Raw genomic sequence first — 20,718 nt, 5'->3', positions numbered from 1 at the left:
CCCCCTGCACTCTCCTCCGCTGCATTGTTCGACTTCTCCGCTGCTCCGCCATTCTCCGCTTCTTCTTCGGCTGCAGTTAGTCGGAATGGGAGTGGGGAATCGGAATCGGTATCGGAATCGGAGTCAGAGTCAGACGCTTCGTGAAGCTCACGGCCAAGGCAAAGGCAAAGGCAACGGCAGCTGAGGATCTGCACTCGGCTGCTCACGAAGGCCAGTTGAGCTGTTTAGCAGGGTTCGGGAAAGATCGAAAGCCAGCCCGAAATGGCGAAACTGCAGTTTGCTGTTCAGCGTCGCACCGAGCAAACGTCGTGTGGCATCGCTCTCATCGCAAATTGTAAATTGTAAATTGCAAGTTGCAAATTGAGAACCGTGAATCGCTCGCGCAAAGTGCAAGTCGCGCTGAATTCGCAAGTTCACATAATATCCGCATACGCATTCGCATCTGTGAACAGCTTGCTTCCACACCCATTTTGTTTTCGTTTGGTTTCATATTTTTTTGATGTTGATGTTGATGTTACTCGTTATATAGTCGTATATCCTATTCTTGCAACCCACACACTCAGGACTCAGGCCTAGTCTTCTATCTTTATCTCAGGAACTCTCAGGATTAGCTCTATATATACGGCAGGTAAGTCACGTGAGGAGGGAGGTCCCATCGGCAACTTTCGCTTTCGGTGGGGTATTTCTAGAAATGGGACAACAACAGGGGCCAAATGGCCAGACAGGCACGCACTCAAGCGGTTCGCCCGGGGTCCCTAATCCTCCTCCTCTATCCCCTGAACACCTATAGAACATCCCCCCACCTTTTTGTTCTGTTAGTTGTTAGGGCGACCGAGACCGAGACCCAGACGAGTCACTCAAACGACAACAACACTCCAGCACCATCTCTATCCCCATCCCCATCCCCATCTCCATTCCTATTATCAACCATTCCCCATCTGCAAGCCACAAAAGACCGGTACCCATACACTCATACACTCGGGCACAAACACAGGCACAGTCACAGCCACAGTCACAGGCAAGGTGACGTAATGGCAACTACTCCACTAACACATTTTTCTGCATTCCTGCAACGCGAGGGAGCAGGAGAAGAGGAGAAACAGTGGGGGTTGTGGGAAAGTCGCGCGACGAGAGAAAAACTGAATGAAAATTGCAGGCAGCCAACGAAGCGTGCCTAGCAAAAAGGAAGAGCGAAAAAAGCATAAAACGACAGAAACTAGAGACGTAGCCAGACAGGGGGAGGGTTTTGGGGGTAAGGAGGGTTTGGGGCACACACGTGGGACGTGCTGTGGAGCTCGGGATGCGAATGTGGTGGATGCTAGGAAAACAGAAGCGGAGGAGACGCCTCGCCAAAGTGGTGGCCCCGACTAGACGCTGTCTGTGATGTTGGCACTGGTATTGGTAGGGTGTATTAGGGTGTCTGTGTGTGTGTGTGTGTGTGCGACTGGCCGACATTCAAGGTTGACGGGGCATAACTTGTTGTTGCTGCTGCAATTGTTGATGCCGCGAATTGCAAGCACTCACACTCCAGTTTGAGTTTCAGTTAAAATGCAGGACATCCGAAATGGGGCAACGGTACATACACACACGTATATGTGCATTCCATTTAGTAACTCTAAATGTTATAATCAAAGGGGACGGATCAATTAGAGAACTTCATAGCACTTCCGTTAGCCTTGGAGCCCAATCAACTGGAATCAACTGGAGGCAGTTTCTCCAGCCAATTGAGAGCCAGTCGCACACAGCACACACAAGTGGACAAAGCACGCAGAGAGCTCCCTGGAGTTTCAGTTCCCCGTTTTCAGTTCCCAGTGACTTGTCCCGTGACTCATGTTCTAGCACAGAGCACTTGTTTGGATGCAGCCACAGCACCACAGCACCACAAATGCATCCGTCGTCAGACAGGCGCAATAACAAATGGGGATCACGATCATCATCATAATGATGATCACAATGAAGTGATCACCACGATCAACGTAATGATGATGCCATTCAAGGCCGCCGCAAATTGTGAGGAGTAAGGAGTTGCAAAACAAACACAGCAACACAGGAGAAACTAAAGCGAAAGCGAAGACGCAGCAGAGATGGCCGCAGAAACAGACAGACAGAGACAGACAAAGTGCATAGTTATCGCTATAGACATATAGACGATATGCTCATGCATACATATAGACATATAGAGTGTTCCCAAGTTCTCGGAAACGGTTACTCCAAGGCCAAGAGCCGGATAGACAAACAAATGGCACAGGCGCACAAAGGCTAGGAGATAACTCTTCTCCACTCTGGAGCCTTCTCTTTCCGTCTCTCTTACTCTCCAATCCCCGTCTCCTTTCTTCTCTGCTCCGTTCGCGATGTTTCTATTTCTGCCCAGGCACAGACACAGCAGACAACACAGCAATATGGAGACCCTGCACTCAGAGAATCGTCTTTAGAAGAAGAATTCTTCTCATTCAATTCTTCTAATTTGGTCCTGGAAGCACAGGTATTACATTCTATTCGTTGTTTTCATAAAAAAAGAGTTTCTTGAGGGTTTGTAAAATATTTATACTTTATAATTTTCTTCAGTTTCTTTTTCGAGTGTGCAATTCTTCACTCGGTGTTCTTCTGCATTCTGCACTTGGAACTCCCCTTTCTTCTGCTGCTTTTTCCTGTTTTGCTGGTTCAGTCAGTCAGTTGGTCATGAGTGTCATGTTCATTTTCATAGTTGTGGGGGACTAGGACGTAAGGGAATGGTCTTCTTCTTTTTCTTTTTCGATGCACTGCCAACCGATCCGATAGCTGGTTAATTTTTTCGTTTATTTCCTGCACTTTCGTTGACAATTTTGTGTTTTTCACTTGTGTTTCGTTATTATTTTTTTACTTTTTTCAAGTGAAGAGGTTCTCAGCTTTCATGGAGGGGGTAGGGGTAGGGGGAGTTTGTCGAGAGACACCGACGAGACATTGAGGGTCGTCTTATATAAACCGTTGTAGCTGTGGCTATGACACGGGTAACCGGAGACGGTCTGCTTAACGGTAAATGTGATAAACAGTGACAATGGCCGTGACTGTAACCCCTTAGAAGCCCCCCTCCATACCCCCCTGCTCATGGATCGCCCCTTTTCAGACTACAGACTGTTCGCATAGTGCAAGGAAAAAAAAAGAAAAATTAAAAAACCGAGTAGAAATGCGCTGCGAATAATGGGCACAAAAAGTAAATGTGTACACTTGGTGAGCCAGATGCGCATTCAAACCCCCTACCCCCAACCCCCACACACACACACATACAATGCATTGACATTCAGTATCCACAAAAAGCAAGAAGCAGAAAGAACGCCAAAGATCAACGGCCAAGAAATTTGCCAGTCCCGAAAAATACACAAAACTTGGGGAGCACACACATGTGTGTTCGTCGTATGCAGGGCCTAAAAATAATGCCCCCAGTCGCAACCCCTTCCCACTTCCCACCCCCCTCCCTCTCCCGCTCGCTCATTTTCCCGCTGGAAGCGAAGCTCGCACACGAGGCTATCCGATCTCAGCCGATCCCAGCCGAGTGGAAGGGGAGGGGGAATAAGGGGTAGTTGGGGGTTTAATGGCAACAGGAAGAGGGACAGAGAGAGGGAGAGAGCGCGAGAGGGGAGCTCTCTTCTCTAGCTCTCTCTCTCGCGCAGTTGTGGCGAGCACATTTTTTTATCTAATAACCTTGTGCAATGTTATTAAACCCCAAAAGTTTCTTAACCTCCGGAACGCAGCGACAGCGACGTCGGCAGCGACGTCAACTGAGAGCAGAGAGCAGCTTTTTTTGCGATGAGAATTGCTAATACATTGCACTGCGCCTACATGCGTATGTATGTGTGTCAATTGATCGCGAGTGTGTATGTGTGTGTGCCACATTGCGCAAAATGGTCTATAAAATTAATGAGCTGGCCACGCACACACACACAGATACATACAGACACACAAAGGCCTATGTAAACGCATCTCCATATCAACATATACGTATTTATATGTATATGGGAATGGAAACGGAATGGAAAAAGCAAACAAGCTAAATCCCCATGTAATGCGAATTAAATTGTGTGCAGAAAGAGAAGGAGAAGGGGAGAGGGGGCGAAGAAAGGGGAGTGCAGCTTTCGCTTTTTCCTTTTCGATAGGCTTTTGTATTGCACATTATTCACTTTTTCACTTTTTTCCCACTCCGCTTCCTTTTACATTATTAGTGCGCGATTTGCAAGAAAAACGGGAAAAACAAAAAACGTTCAGTTTTCGCGAATTTTATTTGCTGCGCTGGCAACTTAGAAGCCCCCTACTATTCCTATTCGATAAAGACGATATAACAAAAGCAGTTACGTTGCAGTAATTCTGCCAACTCGACTTCCAGTCGTTCCCATGTTTTTTTTTTTAATTTGGAGAGGGGGGGGGGGTTATAGAAAGGGGAGCTAAATGCAAATTTTCAATTTCGGAACGCGGCAGAAATGGCGCAGTTACGTTAGTCCCCACACACAGAGTACTTACAGTGATCTCCCGATAGGCGATTATCAGATCCATATAGAGATGTACATTCCATATTCTAGAGGTGAATGCACTCACCCATTCACTCATTACTCGTATGTACTGAAGTGTGCGAGCGACGCGGATGTCCCGCTAGAGAGCGAGAATTTCGCATTTGTTTGTTATTTTCGTACGCTTTTGCAATTTGCAGTTCAACGTTCATTAGAGCGGCGGCGGGCCAATAACTGATTGCCATTTCGTGGTGCGGGGGGTTGAGGGTTGGGGGTTTGGGGAGGTTTTTTACTGCACTTATCGGTTATCGGGCAAAGCGAAACGCGCTTCTCGCGATAATAACACATTTGGAGTTGCACGAGCCCCAAAGCGAAACGAAACGAAAGCGGTATTCGGTACTCGGTACTCGGTATTTGGTGGGTGTACGAAAGGGGGTCTCAGTTCAAAGACCCCAATGACAGGGGCGAATATCTCACAGCGCGCACAAAAACCACAATCACTTAACTTGCACTTCCACTTCCCCTTCCTTTTCGAATTTCTCCAAAGAGACACCAAAAAAAAATAGTATCAACTCCAAATCCGCGGAGGGATGGTATGTGGGGATCCAATGCGATCTGCGAACTAAACGAAACTAAGCGCCGCTGGAAAATGAACGACGCGATCTAGCGCAAAACTATTCGTATTCACATTCGCACTCGCGGTCTTTCCATTTGATTTGACTCAAGAGCAGCATTTCGAAACTTACATGGCCTAGTTGTACCCATTGCTCTACGAGGTGGAAAGGGGTATCTTGAATGGACAGTCGGTATAGGTGTGGGTATATCTGAAAGTATCCAACTTAAATATCTTAAATATCTTGTAAATTGTTGAGTCTGTAATAAGTTGTTTCTGCATAAACAGACAACTATTTGGGTTTGTAATGGGTATCTCCAAGTCGGGAATCTTCTTTTTCACTAGAGAGAGAGCGCCAGCAAAAGCGCTCAAATAGAAACTAGCGGAGAATAGAAATAGTTGAGTGAGTGAGTGAGTGAGTAGGAGAGAGGGAGAAACCGAAACTGGAAATTCACTTGCAGGTGTGGGTGGAAGAGGGGGAGGAGTAGGAGCGGAAAGAGGCTGTCTAGCACTACTATCGCTCCCCCACTCACATGCCATTGCTCTCCCTCTCCCACTCTCGCTATTTTTACGTTTTTTCGTATTTATTCATTTGAAGCTTTTTCGACTTTGGCTGGCAAATTTGCGAATTTGTGCGGGGTAAACGACCGAATGTCCGACACACGATGACTAGGTTAAGGTGAAGGTCAAATTAGCAAAAATGCAAAACAACTAAGCGAAAGAGAGGCAGCGGAACAGACAGAGAGAGAGAGCGAGAGAGACGACAAAGCTGACGGCGCAGTCGCAGCGCACTAACAATAGAAATCAACTTTGTCAGCGGGAATGTTGAGGGGTGGGGGGGGGGGGGGGAAAGGGGAGGGGGCATAGCCAAAACAAAACAACATAAAAAAAAGAAAAGAAAAGGCGGCGCAGGCAGCAAAAGCCCAAAGAGTAGGAAGAAGAAGAACCTGAAGCGTAGACAAAAGTGGTCAGGCTCTTTTTTTTAGGAATGGAATAGGCATGCCTTTCCAGACAGGAAAGAGAAGGGGGTGGGGGGTTCTTCTTCTTCTGTCTGCTGCGACGATCCTCTTCCTCCTGGAAGACTGGAAGGGAAGGGAAAGGGGAGGGAGAGAGAGAGAGGGATAATCTGTTTGAGAGTGTTTGCCAACACCAAGGCAAAATTTCAAGCTTTCTAACGCTCTCGCTCGCTCCCTCTCCCTCTCTCCTTCTTTCTTTCTCTCTATTATGCGCAACTAGCTAGGCAGCGACGTCGACTGAGGCAGCGGCGGAGGCAGAGGCGATTAAATCGGACGGCGAGACCTTGAACTTGGACTCAGTTTACGAGTTGAAGAATTGGGTTTTGGTTTTGTTTTGAATGGCTATCTCTCTCTCTCACCCTCTCTCAGATACTTGTTATACTTCTATTTGCCACCGCTCCACCTCTCTCTACCTCTAATTGCTTACAATTAGCCTAATGGGCTAATTAACACGCATTAATCAGGTGCCCTACAGGTACGAATGTGTGTGGGGAAATGCAAATGCAAATGGAAAAGCCACGTTATGCCAGTGGGTGGTGCTGGGTGGTCGGTTGCCTTTTGCCTTTTGCGTCTAGCATTTGTCTAGCCACCACACACACACACACACAGATGCACCCCGTGCAATGCACTCGTTGTAATGCTCTCCTTGCCACCCACTCTCTTCTCCTCTCTCTCTCTGTTAGTTTTTACACAGAACTTTCGCTTTCACTACTCTCCGCTCTCTGCGTGTGTGTGTGTTGGCCGTTAGATTTTACATTTGGCCGGCATTCAGAGCTTGGAAAATGGGGGAAAACGGTGGGAAAAGCGGAAAAAGGGGGGAGGTATTTGCAATGTGTGCGATTTGCCATGTGGAAATGTGATGTGGGCGCCACAGCGTCTAGCCGGCAACAAGTGGAAAGTGGAAAATGTGTGGGAGAGGCAAAGGGGGTGGAGGTGCACTGATAACAAAAACGCAGTGAATTCATTTCGTCATGTTTTGCTAGAAATATTAAAAAATTATAATTTATCAGTTTTAGTTATTTCTAGTAATTTTAACTCTGATTTTTAATGATTTAAAATGTTTTTGAATTTTACTATTACTATTCCCTTTTTTTTTTATCACTGTAGAAACTAGGGAAAAGTGGCTGTGGACTGACCTTGTTCAATGCTTTGTAAGCTCTCCTTCTCCCCTCGCACTTTGAAGGAAAAGGGAATATGTGTGTGTGTGTGTGTGTACAACTAACTCGGCTAACCTTGAAAATAGAAACCGCACACAAACACACTTGGCGACAACGATAGGAACAAAAGGCAAAGCAAAATCCACAAGAAATAAGCAAACTTTTGCGGGCAAACACAATAGAAAGAGAAAGCAAGAAGAGCGAGGGGCGGCAAACAAGTTAGCGGGGGTGGTTATAAGTATGGAGCAGATACGGCACACTGATATGATATGATCCAATCGGATCGCCGGGCACACACTCACCCACATCCACACTTCTATTTTCGCAACACTCGCATTATACAATTTAGTTTCCAACTGAACAAACTACTATAATTCTGGGCTGCTCTATCTAATCGCGATTCGCTGCTGCTCTTTTGGCTTTTTTATTTTCTTCTTTTTTTTATTACCTATACAGCGCAGTCAGCCAAATAATTGCTTTTATTTAAACTCAACGCACACATATGTATGCTCACTTTTGGGAGAGTCGAAAAAAAGACTGCAACTTTTTCTAGAACTATTTTGAGAGCGTTAGAAAGAGAGAGCTGGCTAGCGAAATGCGCCAAACAAAAATTTAATAATAATATAGCAAAAAATGTAGTATTTAGCCTTGAAAGTTCGTAAGCACTACGGGTAAAAAGCACACACACTCAAGATCGAGAGACTATATTATGCAGCAATAAATAAGAAGCGAAAGAGGGAGAAAATTTAGCAAATTTAATGCTATTCTCTGTGTTTTTTATTGGTAGTTGAAAGTTCTGGTGAAATGATCTATTGAACCGGGGGTTTCCGTTTTTATTTTATTATTTCTTTCAATCGAATTGATTTTGGTGGGGTGTTGTGGGTTTCTTATTTCACTTAGTTATTAGTTCGTTTTTAGATCTGGTGAAATAGATCAATAGATCATTGAATTTTTAAGGGGGTAGGTAAGCTTTCTCTTAGTTTTCCCCATAATTATTAGTTATTAGTCAGCCGGCATTTGTTTAGCTCTATGCACAAAAATTCGGCACTAGTATTAAAACGAGAGAGAGAGAGAGAGGGAGAGCACAAAGAACTGAGATCGAGAATATAAAAAATTCGGCGCTGGACTTTTTGTGCAAAAAATGCTTTTTTCGCTTTCAACGTGTGCGTGTGTGTGTGTGTGCTGCGTCTGGGAATTCTACATTCTAAAACGCTTCTCCTTCTCTTTCGCTCCCTATCCTGTTGCTATTGCTATCCTTGTCCAATCCTTTCGACTACAGAGCGTGCGCGCGATCGCTCTCTCTATCCCCGTCTCTCTCTGCCGCCGTAGCGCCCTCTCGCTCTCGCCCACATCCAGACGGTAAAGAACGCACACACAGACGTAGAATTGCCAAAAAATTTTGGGGAATAGTTTCGCCTGTGTTGGTGTGTGGCGAATAATTTTTTTTCGGCTCTGCCTAATGCGCTTTTTGTGTGTGCCGTCGACGTCGACGTCGGCAGAGGGCAGCGGCAGCGACTGAGACTGGCACGGCACTCTCTTCTTCTTTAGCGCGAATTCAGTTGAGTTTCTACGCTTGCAATCATCAAACGCAACAAACACAAAATACACGGAAAATCCGCCATATATCCGATCTAGCGCCGAATAGCCACTATAGCCACTATCATTATCCGCAAGATATCCGCACATCCGCCCGCGGATGATCCTGGATCCGCCATAAACCCCCCACCCCCTCCCGCTCGGGATGACCGAGCTCGGCTCCAAGGGCCATGATGATATCGCTAGTTCAAGATAGTTTAGTTTAGTCACTCGGTTCGGTTCGTTCGGTCGGTCGCTCCCACGAGAATTCGCTTCGTTTTGAGTTCGGTTCGGTTCTTGGTTTTCGGTTCTTGGTCCTCCTCCTGGAAATTCCAGCTTCCAAGCTTCTCAGATTCTTCCCGCAGATTCTAACGGTCTATCCTTCGCGTGTGCCTGTGTGTGTGTGCTTGTGTAGAATTTTTTCTATTTTGTTGAGTGCGAAATATTGCGTATACGAGAAATTGCGTATACGCCAGCAGAATAGTTTCAAACCAAAAGATCGTAAGATTCGAGATTACAAGCTATAAGAACAGCTAAGCCAAGAAGAAGAGTTTGAAATGCAGGGTAGCATCGGATTCCAATCAGAGCGCCAGCTGGAGAAAGGTGAGCCCTCCCCATGCAATTGGAGAATCAGTGGGAATGGGAATCAGAATGGGAATAAAAGCAAGTAATGGGAATGGGAATATGGGATGACGATATCATAGCTTTGGGGTGCTATTTCTGTGCGGACACATCACTCATACGTATCAGCTTGTGGGTTTGGATACATATAGTATATATATATATGGCAAAAAAGTGCAGCGCACACCCGGCGGACTTATCTAATAGTTTTCACTTTCAATGCCGAGCGAAAGCTCGCTGCCTCTGCCGCTGCCTCAGTCGCTCTGTTGCTGAAATCGCTTATCGCGGAATATTCGCAATTTCGCAAACCATTTTGGCGAGAGTGGGACGGGAAATCGTGAGAGCTAGAGAGAGAGAGGGAGCCCCGAAAGTTTTCTGTATTCAAATTAATTTTTTTTGGCTTTTTTCGGTTTTTTTTGCCTTTCTGCAAGATGTCCAGATGGGAACAGAACGACCCCTGTTCCCATACAAGTGTTCTTGGTATATTCGCATTTGTTATAATTCGCTTATATATTTTTGTTGGTTTTTTGTTGTTTTCACTCCTCCCATTTGCGATGCGTTGGCTTTTTCACTCCGTTTTTTATGGCATTTTTTGTTGCTGTTGATTTTTGTTCAGATTTTTTTTCAACGGTTCTGCACTCGTTATAAATTTTTTGCTTGTGCTGCTACTGCTTCTTCTTCTTCTGCCCCTGCGAGTGCTAATTGTCGTCTTGATAGTTTATTTAATTTTGATTCGCGTTGTGTGACATAGAAAATGGGTTTTTGCTTTTTGCTTTCTGCTGCTGCGTCGTCGCCGTGGTTGACATTTTAAACTGCATTTGTTAACAATTTTGAAACATTTCGCATAGTTGCAATGCGAAAGAAACACAGCGGCAGAACAACGGGCGAAATGGAAAAAAAGCCAGAGCGAGCAAAAAACCATTGCAAAGCAGAAACAAATGCACAACTTTCAGCTAGCACGGCACAAATCGGGGAAAAAATATATAACCAAGGCGAACTCTGAACTGCAGTGAACTTAATATAAAAGGGGGGCTACATCAAGGGGTTCCCTGATTTTCCACTCAATTTCTAATTGTCTGCCTTTCCGCTTGCTTTTCTCCTTTCAGTTAAATAATCATTAGTGAATCAAGTCTTCAGCTACCTAAGGAATCGGCAAATAATCAAGAAAAGTAACCGAAGAAGAGAGTCAAGTAAGGAATACCATCCTTCCTTCCAAAACCGGTGGGCCAGGCCGCCAAAAAGCCGTCAAAATACGCAAGAAGGTGACCTCGAAGAAGGCCAGCGTTGTGTCGGTTGACGACGATCACAACAACAACAACACCAGCCACAACAACGACCACAACGCTCGGCAGCCCACAAGCACAATTACACCAATATCAACAACTCCAACACCCATACCAACGCCCATACCAACACCAACGCCCACGCCTGGTGACCCCGAACAACAGGATAGCGTAGAGTACCAGTACCAGTACCAGTACCCCCCCACTACCAATCAGAAACAGCCCATCGAAATGGACGACACACAGCACTTCTGCCTACGCTGGAACAACTACCAGAGCAGCATAACCTCGGCCTTCGAGAATCTGCGGGACGACGAGGCCTTCGTGGACGTAACCCTCGCCTGCGAGGGGCGCAGCATCAAGGCCCACCGCGTCGTCCTCTCCGCCTGCAGTCCCTACTTCCGCGAGCTGCTCAAGGTGAGTGATAGAAATCAAATTTAGTCTATAGTCGTTGGAATAGGTTTCCTGTAACATTTTAACCCTATATGGTATATAGATTCGATGGTAACCCTAGATATTCCAAGGGAAATCTATAACCTATGGTCCCAAATCATTGGATTCGGTTTTTCATCGGGAAAAGATTTTTTCCTGTAATATTGTAACCCTACATGGTATATAGATACGATGGTAACTCTAGATATTTCAAAGGAAATGAATATTTCTGAAATATTGTAACCCTATATATGGTATATAGGTTCCCATATCAAAACTAGGAACAGTCAGGGGTGGTTAAAAAGTACAAATATTATAGGAATATCATACCTTATATTAAGAGCTCTAAAATACAATCTTGTTCCATTTGAAAGTGTAAAAACAACTTTCGCTTCTTTCTGTATTTGGGATGTATATATTTGGAACAAATATACTGAATTCTGGACTCTTCTTATTGTGTAAATACTTTCGCAATTGCATTAACGCATTTACAGTTACAGTTTCAGCGATGATATGGCAGCAATCTGCGTGCGTGTCTATATGTGTGACCCACTTAGCACCCATCGCAAATTTCTCCCTCTTTCTCTCTGTTGTGAGATGTGCGCTTTATCTTTACAGACAGACACATATGTGCAGTATCTTTGGGATACACTTGGGGAAGTGTGTACTACTCTATGTAAAGAGTAAAACCCATAAAAGTTCCGATCCTGATCATTCCACCTCAAAGGAGCCGAGGGAATTACTTAAATACCGCAAAACCACTTCCCGTTTCCGCCGAAATGGGCAAATTGTTACGGCAAAGTTTGTTTAGCCAGCAAGTGGAGAAATAGTTGTGTGCTTTTAGCTAAAATATTATGGAAAGGAGTAAGTTTAGTCGAGAGAAAGGGGAGGGCGATGGCGTTTTGCTAGCATTTTAATTTATTTAGTTGCACACGACGGCAAATAACAGACGAAGTAGAGTAAAAAAGGGCACAAAAGCACGGCAATTGTCGGAAGGAAGAAAGGAAGGAAGGAAGGAAGTGGTGTGTAGACTGTACAGTAAACACACACTATAAGCTCCGGTTGCGGTGCAAATGAGTCGATGGCATGGGACAACAGTACGTATGATTGATTTGTGTGCTTGGATCATGCAACGCACAAGGATCTGTGGTTCGCAACTAGACCACGGAGGAGTGTAAATGTCAGGACCACTCTTCCAACCCCCTTTCTTTCCCTAATCCTTGAACTATCCCCAACTTGGAGTCAAAGTAAACTTGCAACTAATGCAGCCCGACCCGCCCTCCAAAAAAAAAAAAGAAAAAAAGGAGGAGGAAAGAAAGCCCGCAGTTTGCTTCATTATTTTTATTATGACATTAAAATTATGTGAATCGCTGTTGTTGCCGACGACGTTTACGTTTTGCCCGCCAAAAACTTTGCGCTGCCTTTGCCTTTGCCGTTGCCTTTGCTGCATTGAAAATATTTGCACGCAATTGCGGTTTTTGAGCGACAAGGATGGGGCTAGCTAGCCAGTTAGCTAGTTAGAGAGGGACGGGGGATTGTACGGTGGATGGCGACGTTTGCCATTTGCATTGTTCGAGCTGTCATTGAAGACAGCCAGGAGGTCGAGGAGGTCCTGCAGCAGAAATTATATAAATTACAAAGTTCCAGCCCCCAGCCCCAAAAATACAACAAAAAATACAAAAACACCGCCCTCCATTTTCTGTTACTGTCTCTTTCGACATGATTTGTTAACATGATAGAAAACTTGCTGTGCTTTCCGTTATTATTTTCCGTTTTTGTTCCAAATTATGCGCGAGGCCGACAAACAAAAAGAGTGTTTTCAGTTTTCGGTTTTGTTTGGTTTTTGGGAAGAAGAACTGCAATTAGGAGAGAATCGTCGAGGGGGTTCCAGTGCCAATCCCCAGCACTGATTACGCAACGGCTTTTGGGAATGGGAACGGGAACCGAAACAAGAACATGTCAAGAAGTCCCTGGCAAAAGTTTATACCCCCTACTCCACCGAAAAACAAGAATAAGAACAAGAAATTGCGCGAGCAGAAAAAGTCGGCATTTAATTTGTTAAAAAGGCCAACTAAATGCAGCGGGACAAAAACAGCAACGCCAACAAAAGAGGGACCAGACCAGGCCGACTCAATTTTTCTTGAGCTCTTTTTTATTTTGTTTGTGAATTGTAGTTGTAGCTGTAGAATTATGTACCCAAGAAATTAGTATACAAAACTTTGCTGGCTGGCTGACTGGCAGTGCAATGCAAAAATACAAAAAACGTTGCCATCGTACTCTGGCACAAAACTTTGTAAATTCAATTTGAAATACATACAAGTGGGCAGTAGGTGGTGAACAAAAGGAGACAGAGACAGCGGACAGTAGTCAACTGGACAAAATGGACAAAATGGACAACCAGACACTTGGCTCCCTCCCAGAAACAGAAACAGAAACAGAAAAAAGAATCAGAATCAGCAACAGAAACAGAAATACTGGAGTAAAAGACCCAAGCACTTGGCGTCGCAATTGTGCGCGACTTTGCGCCTATGCATAAATATTTAATTAACTGCAGCGCATTATTTTAATTAGGTGTAAAAACTGCCAAACAACAAAAGATATAGCTATAGCTGGCGAGGACAGGAGACTGGAGACCCGGGGGATTCTAGGCTAGAGGTGACTTAATGGCTTCGCTTAATGCTAAAAGCATTTCTGGCTTTTGTGTTCCGGCCAGGCCTCATTAGCATTGGCAAGAGATGATATGATTCGGCATGATATGAGACTAGTTTGCTCTTGAAATCAAGGCAAATTTTTCCCTACTTTCAAAATATGATTTGATCAAGATGAAGAGAATAGTTTGCTCTTGAAAAAGACTAATATTTCTTTATTTCGAGATCGATAGTACAAATGATGCAAGAGATGATATGATATGATCAAGATGAAGAGAATATTTTGCTCTTGAAAAACAAAATCAAGACTAATTTTTCTCTATTTCAAGATCGGATCTTCTTGAAGTTCAAAATCTAGACTACTTTCCCCTAAAAAAACTATAATAATGATATGATTTGCTAGGCCAGCTGCAATGGAGCACAGATCTTTCGATCTCCCGATCTCCTGACGCATTTCTTTCCTCAAATTGACCTCAATTCCACAATCCCCCACAGACATGTACATGCTGGCAATCTTTTAGCGCTAACTCAATCGCAAATATCCAATATGTGTGTGCGTGTGAGAGAGCACATAAATTGCACAAGCCAGTAAATAAGACAAGCACACACGGAATGCAGTAAGTTTGCAGGGTCTCTTTCAGGGCAGAGCAACAAAAGACGAGGCGAGACTTGACCCAATTTCTAGCCAGGCAGCAAAGGCAGAGGAGGAAAAAAACAGAGAAAAACACTGAAACGAAACAGCAACAGCAACTGAAACAGCAGAGGAGCAGCTCCCTTTGTTGGAGTTCCACTTGATAAGTGAAATTCACTGTACACACGCAGCAAAAACTGGAATGCACTGGCCCTGAATGTGTAAAAAAGTGGGATGGGGGATGGATGGTGGCTGGGGGATGAGGATGGGAAGCCACACATGGCACACACAGAGGAAATAAACTGCAGCTGGCGAAAAGCGAATGCGAATGCAAACTTCAAATCGCTCGTTGGCCTGTTGACATTTCCAGCGACAATTGAAGGTTGTCTGGGCCACAGATAATTGCCCAGGCAAACAAACTCTGACTCACCCACTAATCTCACCTTCGATCTCCATATTACAGAGCACACCCTGCAAACACCCGGTCATACTGCTGCAGGATGTCAACTTCATGGACCTGCACTCGCTGGTGGAGTTCATCTACCACGGCGAGGTCAACGTGCACCAAAAGTCCCTGCAGTCCTTCCTCAAGACCGCCGAGGTGCTGCGCGTCTCGGGATTAACGCAACAGCAGGCGGAGGACACACATAGCGTAAGTAACCCACCCATCCCGTACAATATCCAGATATCAAGATGATCTATCCCGAACAGCACCTGGCTCAGATACAGAACTTGGCCAACTCCGGTGGCCGCACGCCCATCAACTCGCACTCCCATCCACATCCGCATCATGGCTCGCTGCACGACGACGGCGGCTCCGCCTCGACCTTGTTCAGCCGCCAGGGAGCCGGCTCGCCGCCGCCGCCGCAATCGGTGGTGCCGTCGGTCCTCCCGCCGCACATCAACAACCAGCTGCTCAAGCGCATGGCCATGATGCATCGCAGCAGTGCCGCCGCCGTCGCCGAGGAGACCTCGCACGCCCTGAAGCGCCTGCGCGGATCGGACAACAACGGAGGACTGCCGCTCTCCGGCGCCGTCGGCAGTGGCGGTAGCAACAACAACAGCCCCGACTTGCCGCCGCTCCATGCGCGCAGCACTTCGCCCCAGCAGACTCCGGCCGACTTTAGTACGATCAAGCACCACAACAACAACAACACGCCGCCGCTCAAGGAGGAGAAGCGTAAGTGTTCGATACCACCCCCGAAAAAAAAATTTAACGTCTTAAAACCCTACTCTCCATCTCTGAAGGGAGGGAATATCGATTCCATTTCATATTCCTAAGATAGAGATAAAGAGACTCTCAATTTCAAGGTCAATTCTTCTCCAAAATCAAAATCAAGAATATTTTTCTCCGAAAAATCTACTGTCTTCTCTACTTTCAAGTTTATCTTATGTTTTATGTTTAACAACCATCCGATTACTCTCGACCCACAGGTAATGGACCCACTGGCAACGGAAACTCTGGCAATGGCAATGGCAACGGAGCGAGCAACGGCAACGGAATCTCCATCAGCGACAAGCTGGGCAGCCTCACACCATCGCCACTCGCACGGGCGGGCGCCGATGACGTCAAGTCGGAGCCCATGGAGCTCGTGTGCTCCAACAACAATGCGAATGCCAATGACGAGCACAGCAACGACTCCACCGGCGAGCACGATGCCAATCGTTCCAGTAGTGGCGACGGCGGCAAGGGTTCTTTGAGGTGGGTTATTCTTTAGAGTCCTTGGATAAGAGCTTGAAAATGATCGATATTTTCGATATTTGCACAATATCGATGCGATAATATCGATCGTTTTTAAATCATTTATGAAGGTGTCTAGGCAGGCAGCGAAAAAAAGTGATTGCATACTTTTAGGCGCATTGAAAAAGGGATTTAAAATTCCTGGATTTAGTTACAACCTACTGACACCCCAAATCCTTTTTGCAGCTCTGGCAACGACGAGGAGATCGGTGACGGACTCGCCTCTCATCACGCCGCCCCGCAGTTCATCATGTCGCCGGCGGAGAACAAGATGTTTCATGCCGCCGCCTTCAACTTCCCCATGAGCAATCTCGATCACTCAGCGTTGCTTGGTGCGTATACGCATTGTGCGTAGCGATCCTACAGAACTAACTAACTAACGCATTTCCTCTCGCTCTCTGTCTCTCTTTCTCATCCTTGCTTTTCCTCTTTGAATACGATTCGAATACGATCCCATGTCACAGGTCTCAACACACAATTGCAGCAGTCCGGTGACCTCGCCGTTTCCCCTCAAGGTGAGTCCGAACATTTCTCTATCCGTACTCTATTGTTCCGCTCTATTTGCGCTCAAAAGCTCATTATTACATTTTTTACATCAAATGCAAATGCAAATGCAAGTACCAGAATAATATATACCAAAAAAAGAGTCTATCCAAGTCAGATACCAGAATACCAAAAGAAATGAAAGGCTAAAAGCAAACGTAAACCAAAAAGTAAAAGAGAATACCAAGAAGAACTAAATCTAAAATCTAAAATCTTAAACATAAAAACCAAAGCCAGAATATAAGTCGAAATTATTTTGAAAAAAAAAACTGCTGAGAGATCATTTTTACTGCCCGTAATATTTGGTTGAATTTTCAAACTACATAGTTTAACGATCCCTAATTTTTGTTGTCGTAACCTTCTTTTCGTTGTCATTATCATTACCGTTTTGTTTTCGTTTCCGTTTTCGTTTCCGTTGTTTTCCTTTGTTTCTTTCGATTTTTGCGTTTCGACTGACTTGAGGACACACACATACATACATACATGTCGCATATGTATGCGTGTCGATCAGGAGCAGGACTTTTGATTTAACTTTCGATTTATTTCCCGTTGGACTCAACTCGAATCCGAATCCGCACCCGAGTCAAAAAAGAAAAAAAGAATAAATAAAAAACTAACTTGATCCTTGGAACCAACGGCAGACCCCAAAAACTGAACCGATCCTAAACCCCCTCCTCCTTAAAAACCCTAAAAAAAAAGAAGAAAAATAAGATAAACTCCGGTTCGTTGCGATTCCAAGTCGAGTTCCCGTCGTAGCCGTATAAAGTGTATAAATTTCTTTCTTGTTTGATTGTTTCGATGGTAAATGTTTTCATTTGTTTCGGTCACACTCACACCCTCACACACGCACATGCCAGAAGAAGAACAGAAGAACCCAGGGAAAGAACCCAAAACCCCCAGCACCCTTAAAGTATTCAACCACCCCCCAGAAACCACACGCATTAAGAGTCGGTTTTCCATGCTTTCCATGCCATTCGTGTACCAAAAAAGCCAAGAGAATATGATGCATAATGAATATAGGGTAATTGCTAAATAAACGGTAGCCGCGAAACTTTGGCAAACACATCCGCTTATTACAAATTCGCCCCCACCGCGACTTTTTGTTTGATGAACTAGGCAAAATTAATTAACTTGCTGCCTTGCAGCAGAGTGTTTAGCGGTTAGGCCGCAACAATTTTCAGCCAGAAAACCAGAGAGTGCTTCATTCAGTTCGCTATGGACTCCCCCGATCACCCCGATCAATCATCCCAAGGCCAGAAACCAAACCAAACCGAATGCCACACACCACAAACATATATGACCTTTTGTGTTTTAATTTTAACCGTTTCTTAACCGTTTCGTTATTTCGACTGCGTAATCCGCTTCCGTTTTTGTTCTGCATCTTATCCGTTTCGTTTCGTTCCATTTTGTGTGCAGATCTTTTGTGTATTCGTAATGAAGAAAAAACAACAAATACCAGCAAAATGTACTACAACAACAGCAACACGCACCCACTCACACAAACAATACACACACACATATATAAACACGCCAATACACTGCCCTTTTACCAATACATGCTTAGAACTCCAAAAAAATAAGCGATCCCAAGCTAGAAAGTATAGTATGTTCTGTTTTTCCCAAAAGATCCCCCTATTTTTTTGTTATTTTAAACAAAACTCAGTAAGGAAAAATTAAGTTTTCAGTTCGATTTGATGCCTTCATTTCAGTAGCGTAGAGTTCCCAGTGAATCCCATTTCGTTGCGTTTTTTCTTAGTTTCTTTCCATTACGTTCCATTCCGTTTTGTGTTCCAAGAATATGGCTTAAAAAAAGAACACTAGACATGAGACACGGGGAGAAAATGCCCCGCAGAGAAGCGAACACCGAGTACATTTTGCAATCGAAATTTTATTGGTGTCAAATTTTAATTTCCATGTAAAACGCAACGCATTTGAAGATCGAATATATACATACCTACATAATATATATATATATATTGAATATTGAAACTCTTTCCTTTATTTGTACGTCGTCGTGCTTGTGTCTAAAACTATGTAAACCCCCAACCCCGAAACCAAAACCAAATTAACCACCCCACCGACCCACCCGTTCCCCCATATTAGCAAAAGTCAAAAGAAAAGCTTTATTTACAACAATTGCATTCGAACGAATTTTCACATTAATTTTCAATGTGTCTTTTGTTAACAACTGTCGAAGCCCCCGCAGCCTGTGATGGAGGGAAAAGCGGTTTTCATTTAGTTTACCAAGTTTACCACCCACCAGTCCAGTCCCCCCGGAAAAAAAACAAACACGACACCCCCCAATATTGCCCCTGGGTCCTGTCTCTCTCTCTCTCTCTTGTCCCCCCAAAAATTCGGCCACACTTTCAGCTTTGAGTACACACTGACCGACCCCCGAATACCCAACCCACAAGAGCCCACAATCAAACACTCACAATCACACCGACAAACCCCACAACATTCCGCTGGTACTCGAAAAACCTTCGATAGTCTAGGCCTAGGCTCAAGACCCCAGAACTCGGCACAGATTGGCATTAGTTCACATATACAAAGTAGGTACAGTACACACCAGGCGCGCGTTTCATTTCGTTTCGTTTCAATCCGATTCGCGACTCTCGGCAGACCAACCCATACGCAATGTGTTCGCACTCGACACCGCACGAAAATACGGCCACACTGCTGCCTCAATTGATTACTTGGCCACGCTAACTCACAGCACGCACACACACTCACTCACTCACACACACAGACATGTAGGACTCACACATACACAGGTTCCCCTTGAAGTGAAATTGAAAATTGAAGAGAGGCGAACCCTTGGCTTTCTGAAATCACAAAAGTCAAAAGGCATCTCCACCTCCACACACTCACTCACACACACATGCATACATCCCCGCCCACCCACACACCGCACACATACACACACATACATGAACTATTTTATGCGCTCCAACACACCAGCTAACAATAAAATGATCACCAGAGGGAACTAACACCAAAGTTGATCGACTAACGCTAATCTTTATTTACTTTCCAATTGTACTAACCGACCAAAATTTAAAATTCCCACCCAAATAATCGTGATATATCGTATATATATATATACCACCTACCCACACACGTATATATATATGATTCCAAAGTATATACATAAATATTGTTAAGAATTGATCGATCTAACCCCCTGTATACGTATATAAATCCGCTTTACTAAACCCCCCTCCCCCCGAAAATGGATTCAAAATCAAAAATACAACCACCGCCCGCCGAGGCGACCAAAGCAGACAACTCGATACATGAAACAATCACACCCACCTTTCTCCTTTCTCCCAAATCCTAAATCCCCACCCAACCACACCAACCACCCACCAGCACTAAAGAACACAAAACTGAGAGAACCCTAAAAACAACAAGGCTTCAAGTATATAAATTTGATTGACAAAACCGCTTTAAATTACGCTCTATATATAAATATATATTTGTTGCTCCTATTTATTAAAAACCAAAGAACACACAAACACACACACAAAACACTGCGAGAAAAGAATGGAGAAATAATCAGAAATCGCAATACCAAGAATAAATTATTCAAAATTCACTAATTTTAAGTTCCGCAATTGGTGACCCAGGCGAAAAATTGAAAATCGAAAAATGTATCCACCACCAATCTATTTAAGTTACCACCTAAGCACACAAACGATTTAAGAACTGTCGATGGTATGGAGGAGTTTACAGATGTGAAGTTATTGAAATAATATTACCGAAAAATAGAAATAAATATGAAATCTCAATCTAAAACCTCCTCCAACCCATCGACAGTCCTAAAAATACAAGTAAAAAAGGACCAAGAGAACAAATTGTAATCTAAGCACAATGTAAATTTGAAGAAATTCTCATAACAATGATTAGAAAAATTATCGAAATTTAAATCGAAACTAGAAATTACCATTAAGATCCGGGAGAGAGATGATGATGATGTT

At 44.4% G+C, this 20,718-nt stretch overlaps 2 protein-coding genes across 8 annotated transcripts in view; one reads left to right on the top strand and one right to left on the bottom strand.

Annotated features, from left to right (window-relative positions):
* The window catches only part of Mur2B (Mucin related 2B), a 102,850-nt gene extending 97,725 nt beyond the window's left edge, over positions 1–5,125 (bottom strand). The window contains exon 1 of one of the 4 annotated variants that reach the window (XM_070219124.1): positions 4,492–5,125. The gene's annotated coding sequence lies outside the window, so the exon portion shown is untranslated. The remainder of the gene's footprint in view (positions 1–4,491) is intronic. The other 3 variants (XM_070219125.1, XM_070219126.1, XM_070219127.1) reach the window with 3 other exon arrangements.
* br (broad-complex core protein) overlaps positions 1–20,718 on the top strand; it is a 45,913-nt gene that overhangs the window by 4,191 nt on the left and 21,004 nt on the right. For all 4 annotated transcript variants that reach the window (XR_011419789.1, XM_070219129.1, XM_017151069.3 and 1 more), the window contains exons 2-7: positions 10,567–11,160; positions 14,918–15,106; positions 15,166–15,634; positions 15,889–16,156; positions 16,382–16,527; positions 16,660–16,710. Coding sequence is in view for 3 of the 4 variants with exons in the window: in XM_070219129.1 (XP_070075230.1) it covers positions 10,975–11,160; positions 14,918–15,106; positions 15,166–15,634; positions 15,889–16,156; positions 16,382–16,527; positions 16,660–16,710 (1,309 nt within the window). In the remaining variant the exon portion in view is untranslated. The remainder of the gene's footprint in view (positions 1–10,566; positions 11,161–14,917; positions 15,107–15,165; positions 15,635–15,888; positions 16,157–16,381; positions 16,528–16,659; positions 16,711–20,718) is intronic.

Source organism: Drosophila takahashii, chromosome X, assembly GCF_030179915.1.
Source record: "Drosophila takahashii strain IR98-3 E-12201 chromosome X, DtakHiC1v2, whole genome shotgun sequence".
NCBI lineage: Eukaryota > Metazoa > Arthropoda > Insecta > Diptera > Drosophilidae > Drosophila > Drosophila takahashii.
Note: the sequence above shows the minus strand (reverse complement) of the source record. Positions and strands in the feature narration are given on the sequence as shown.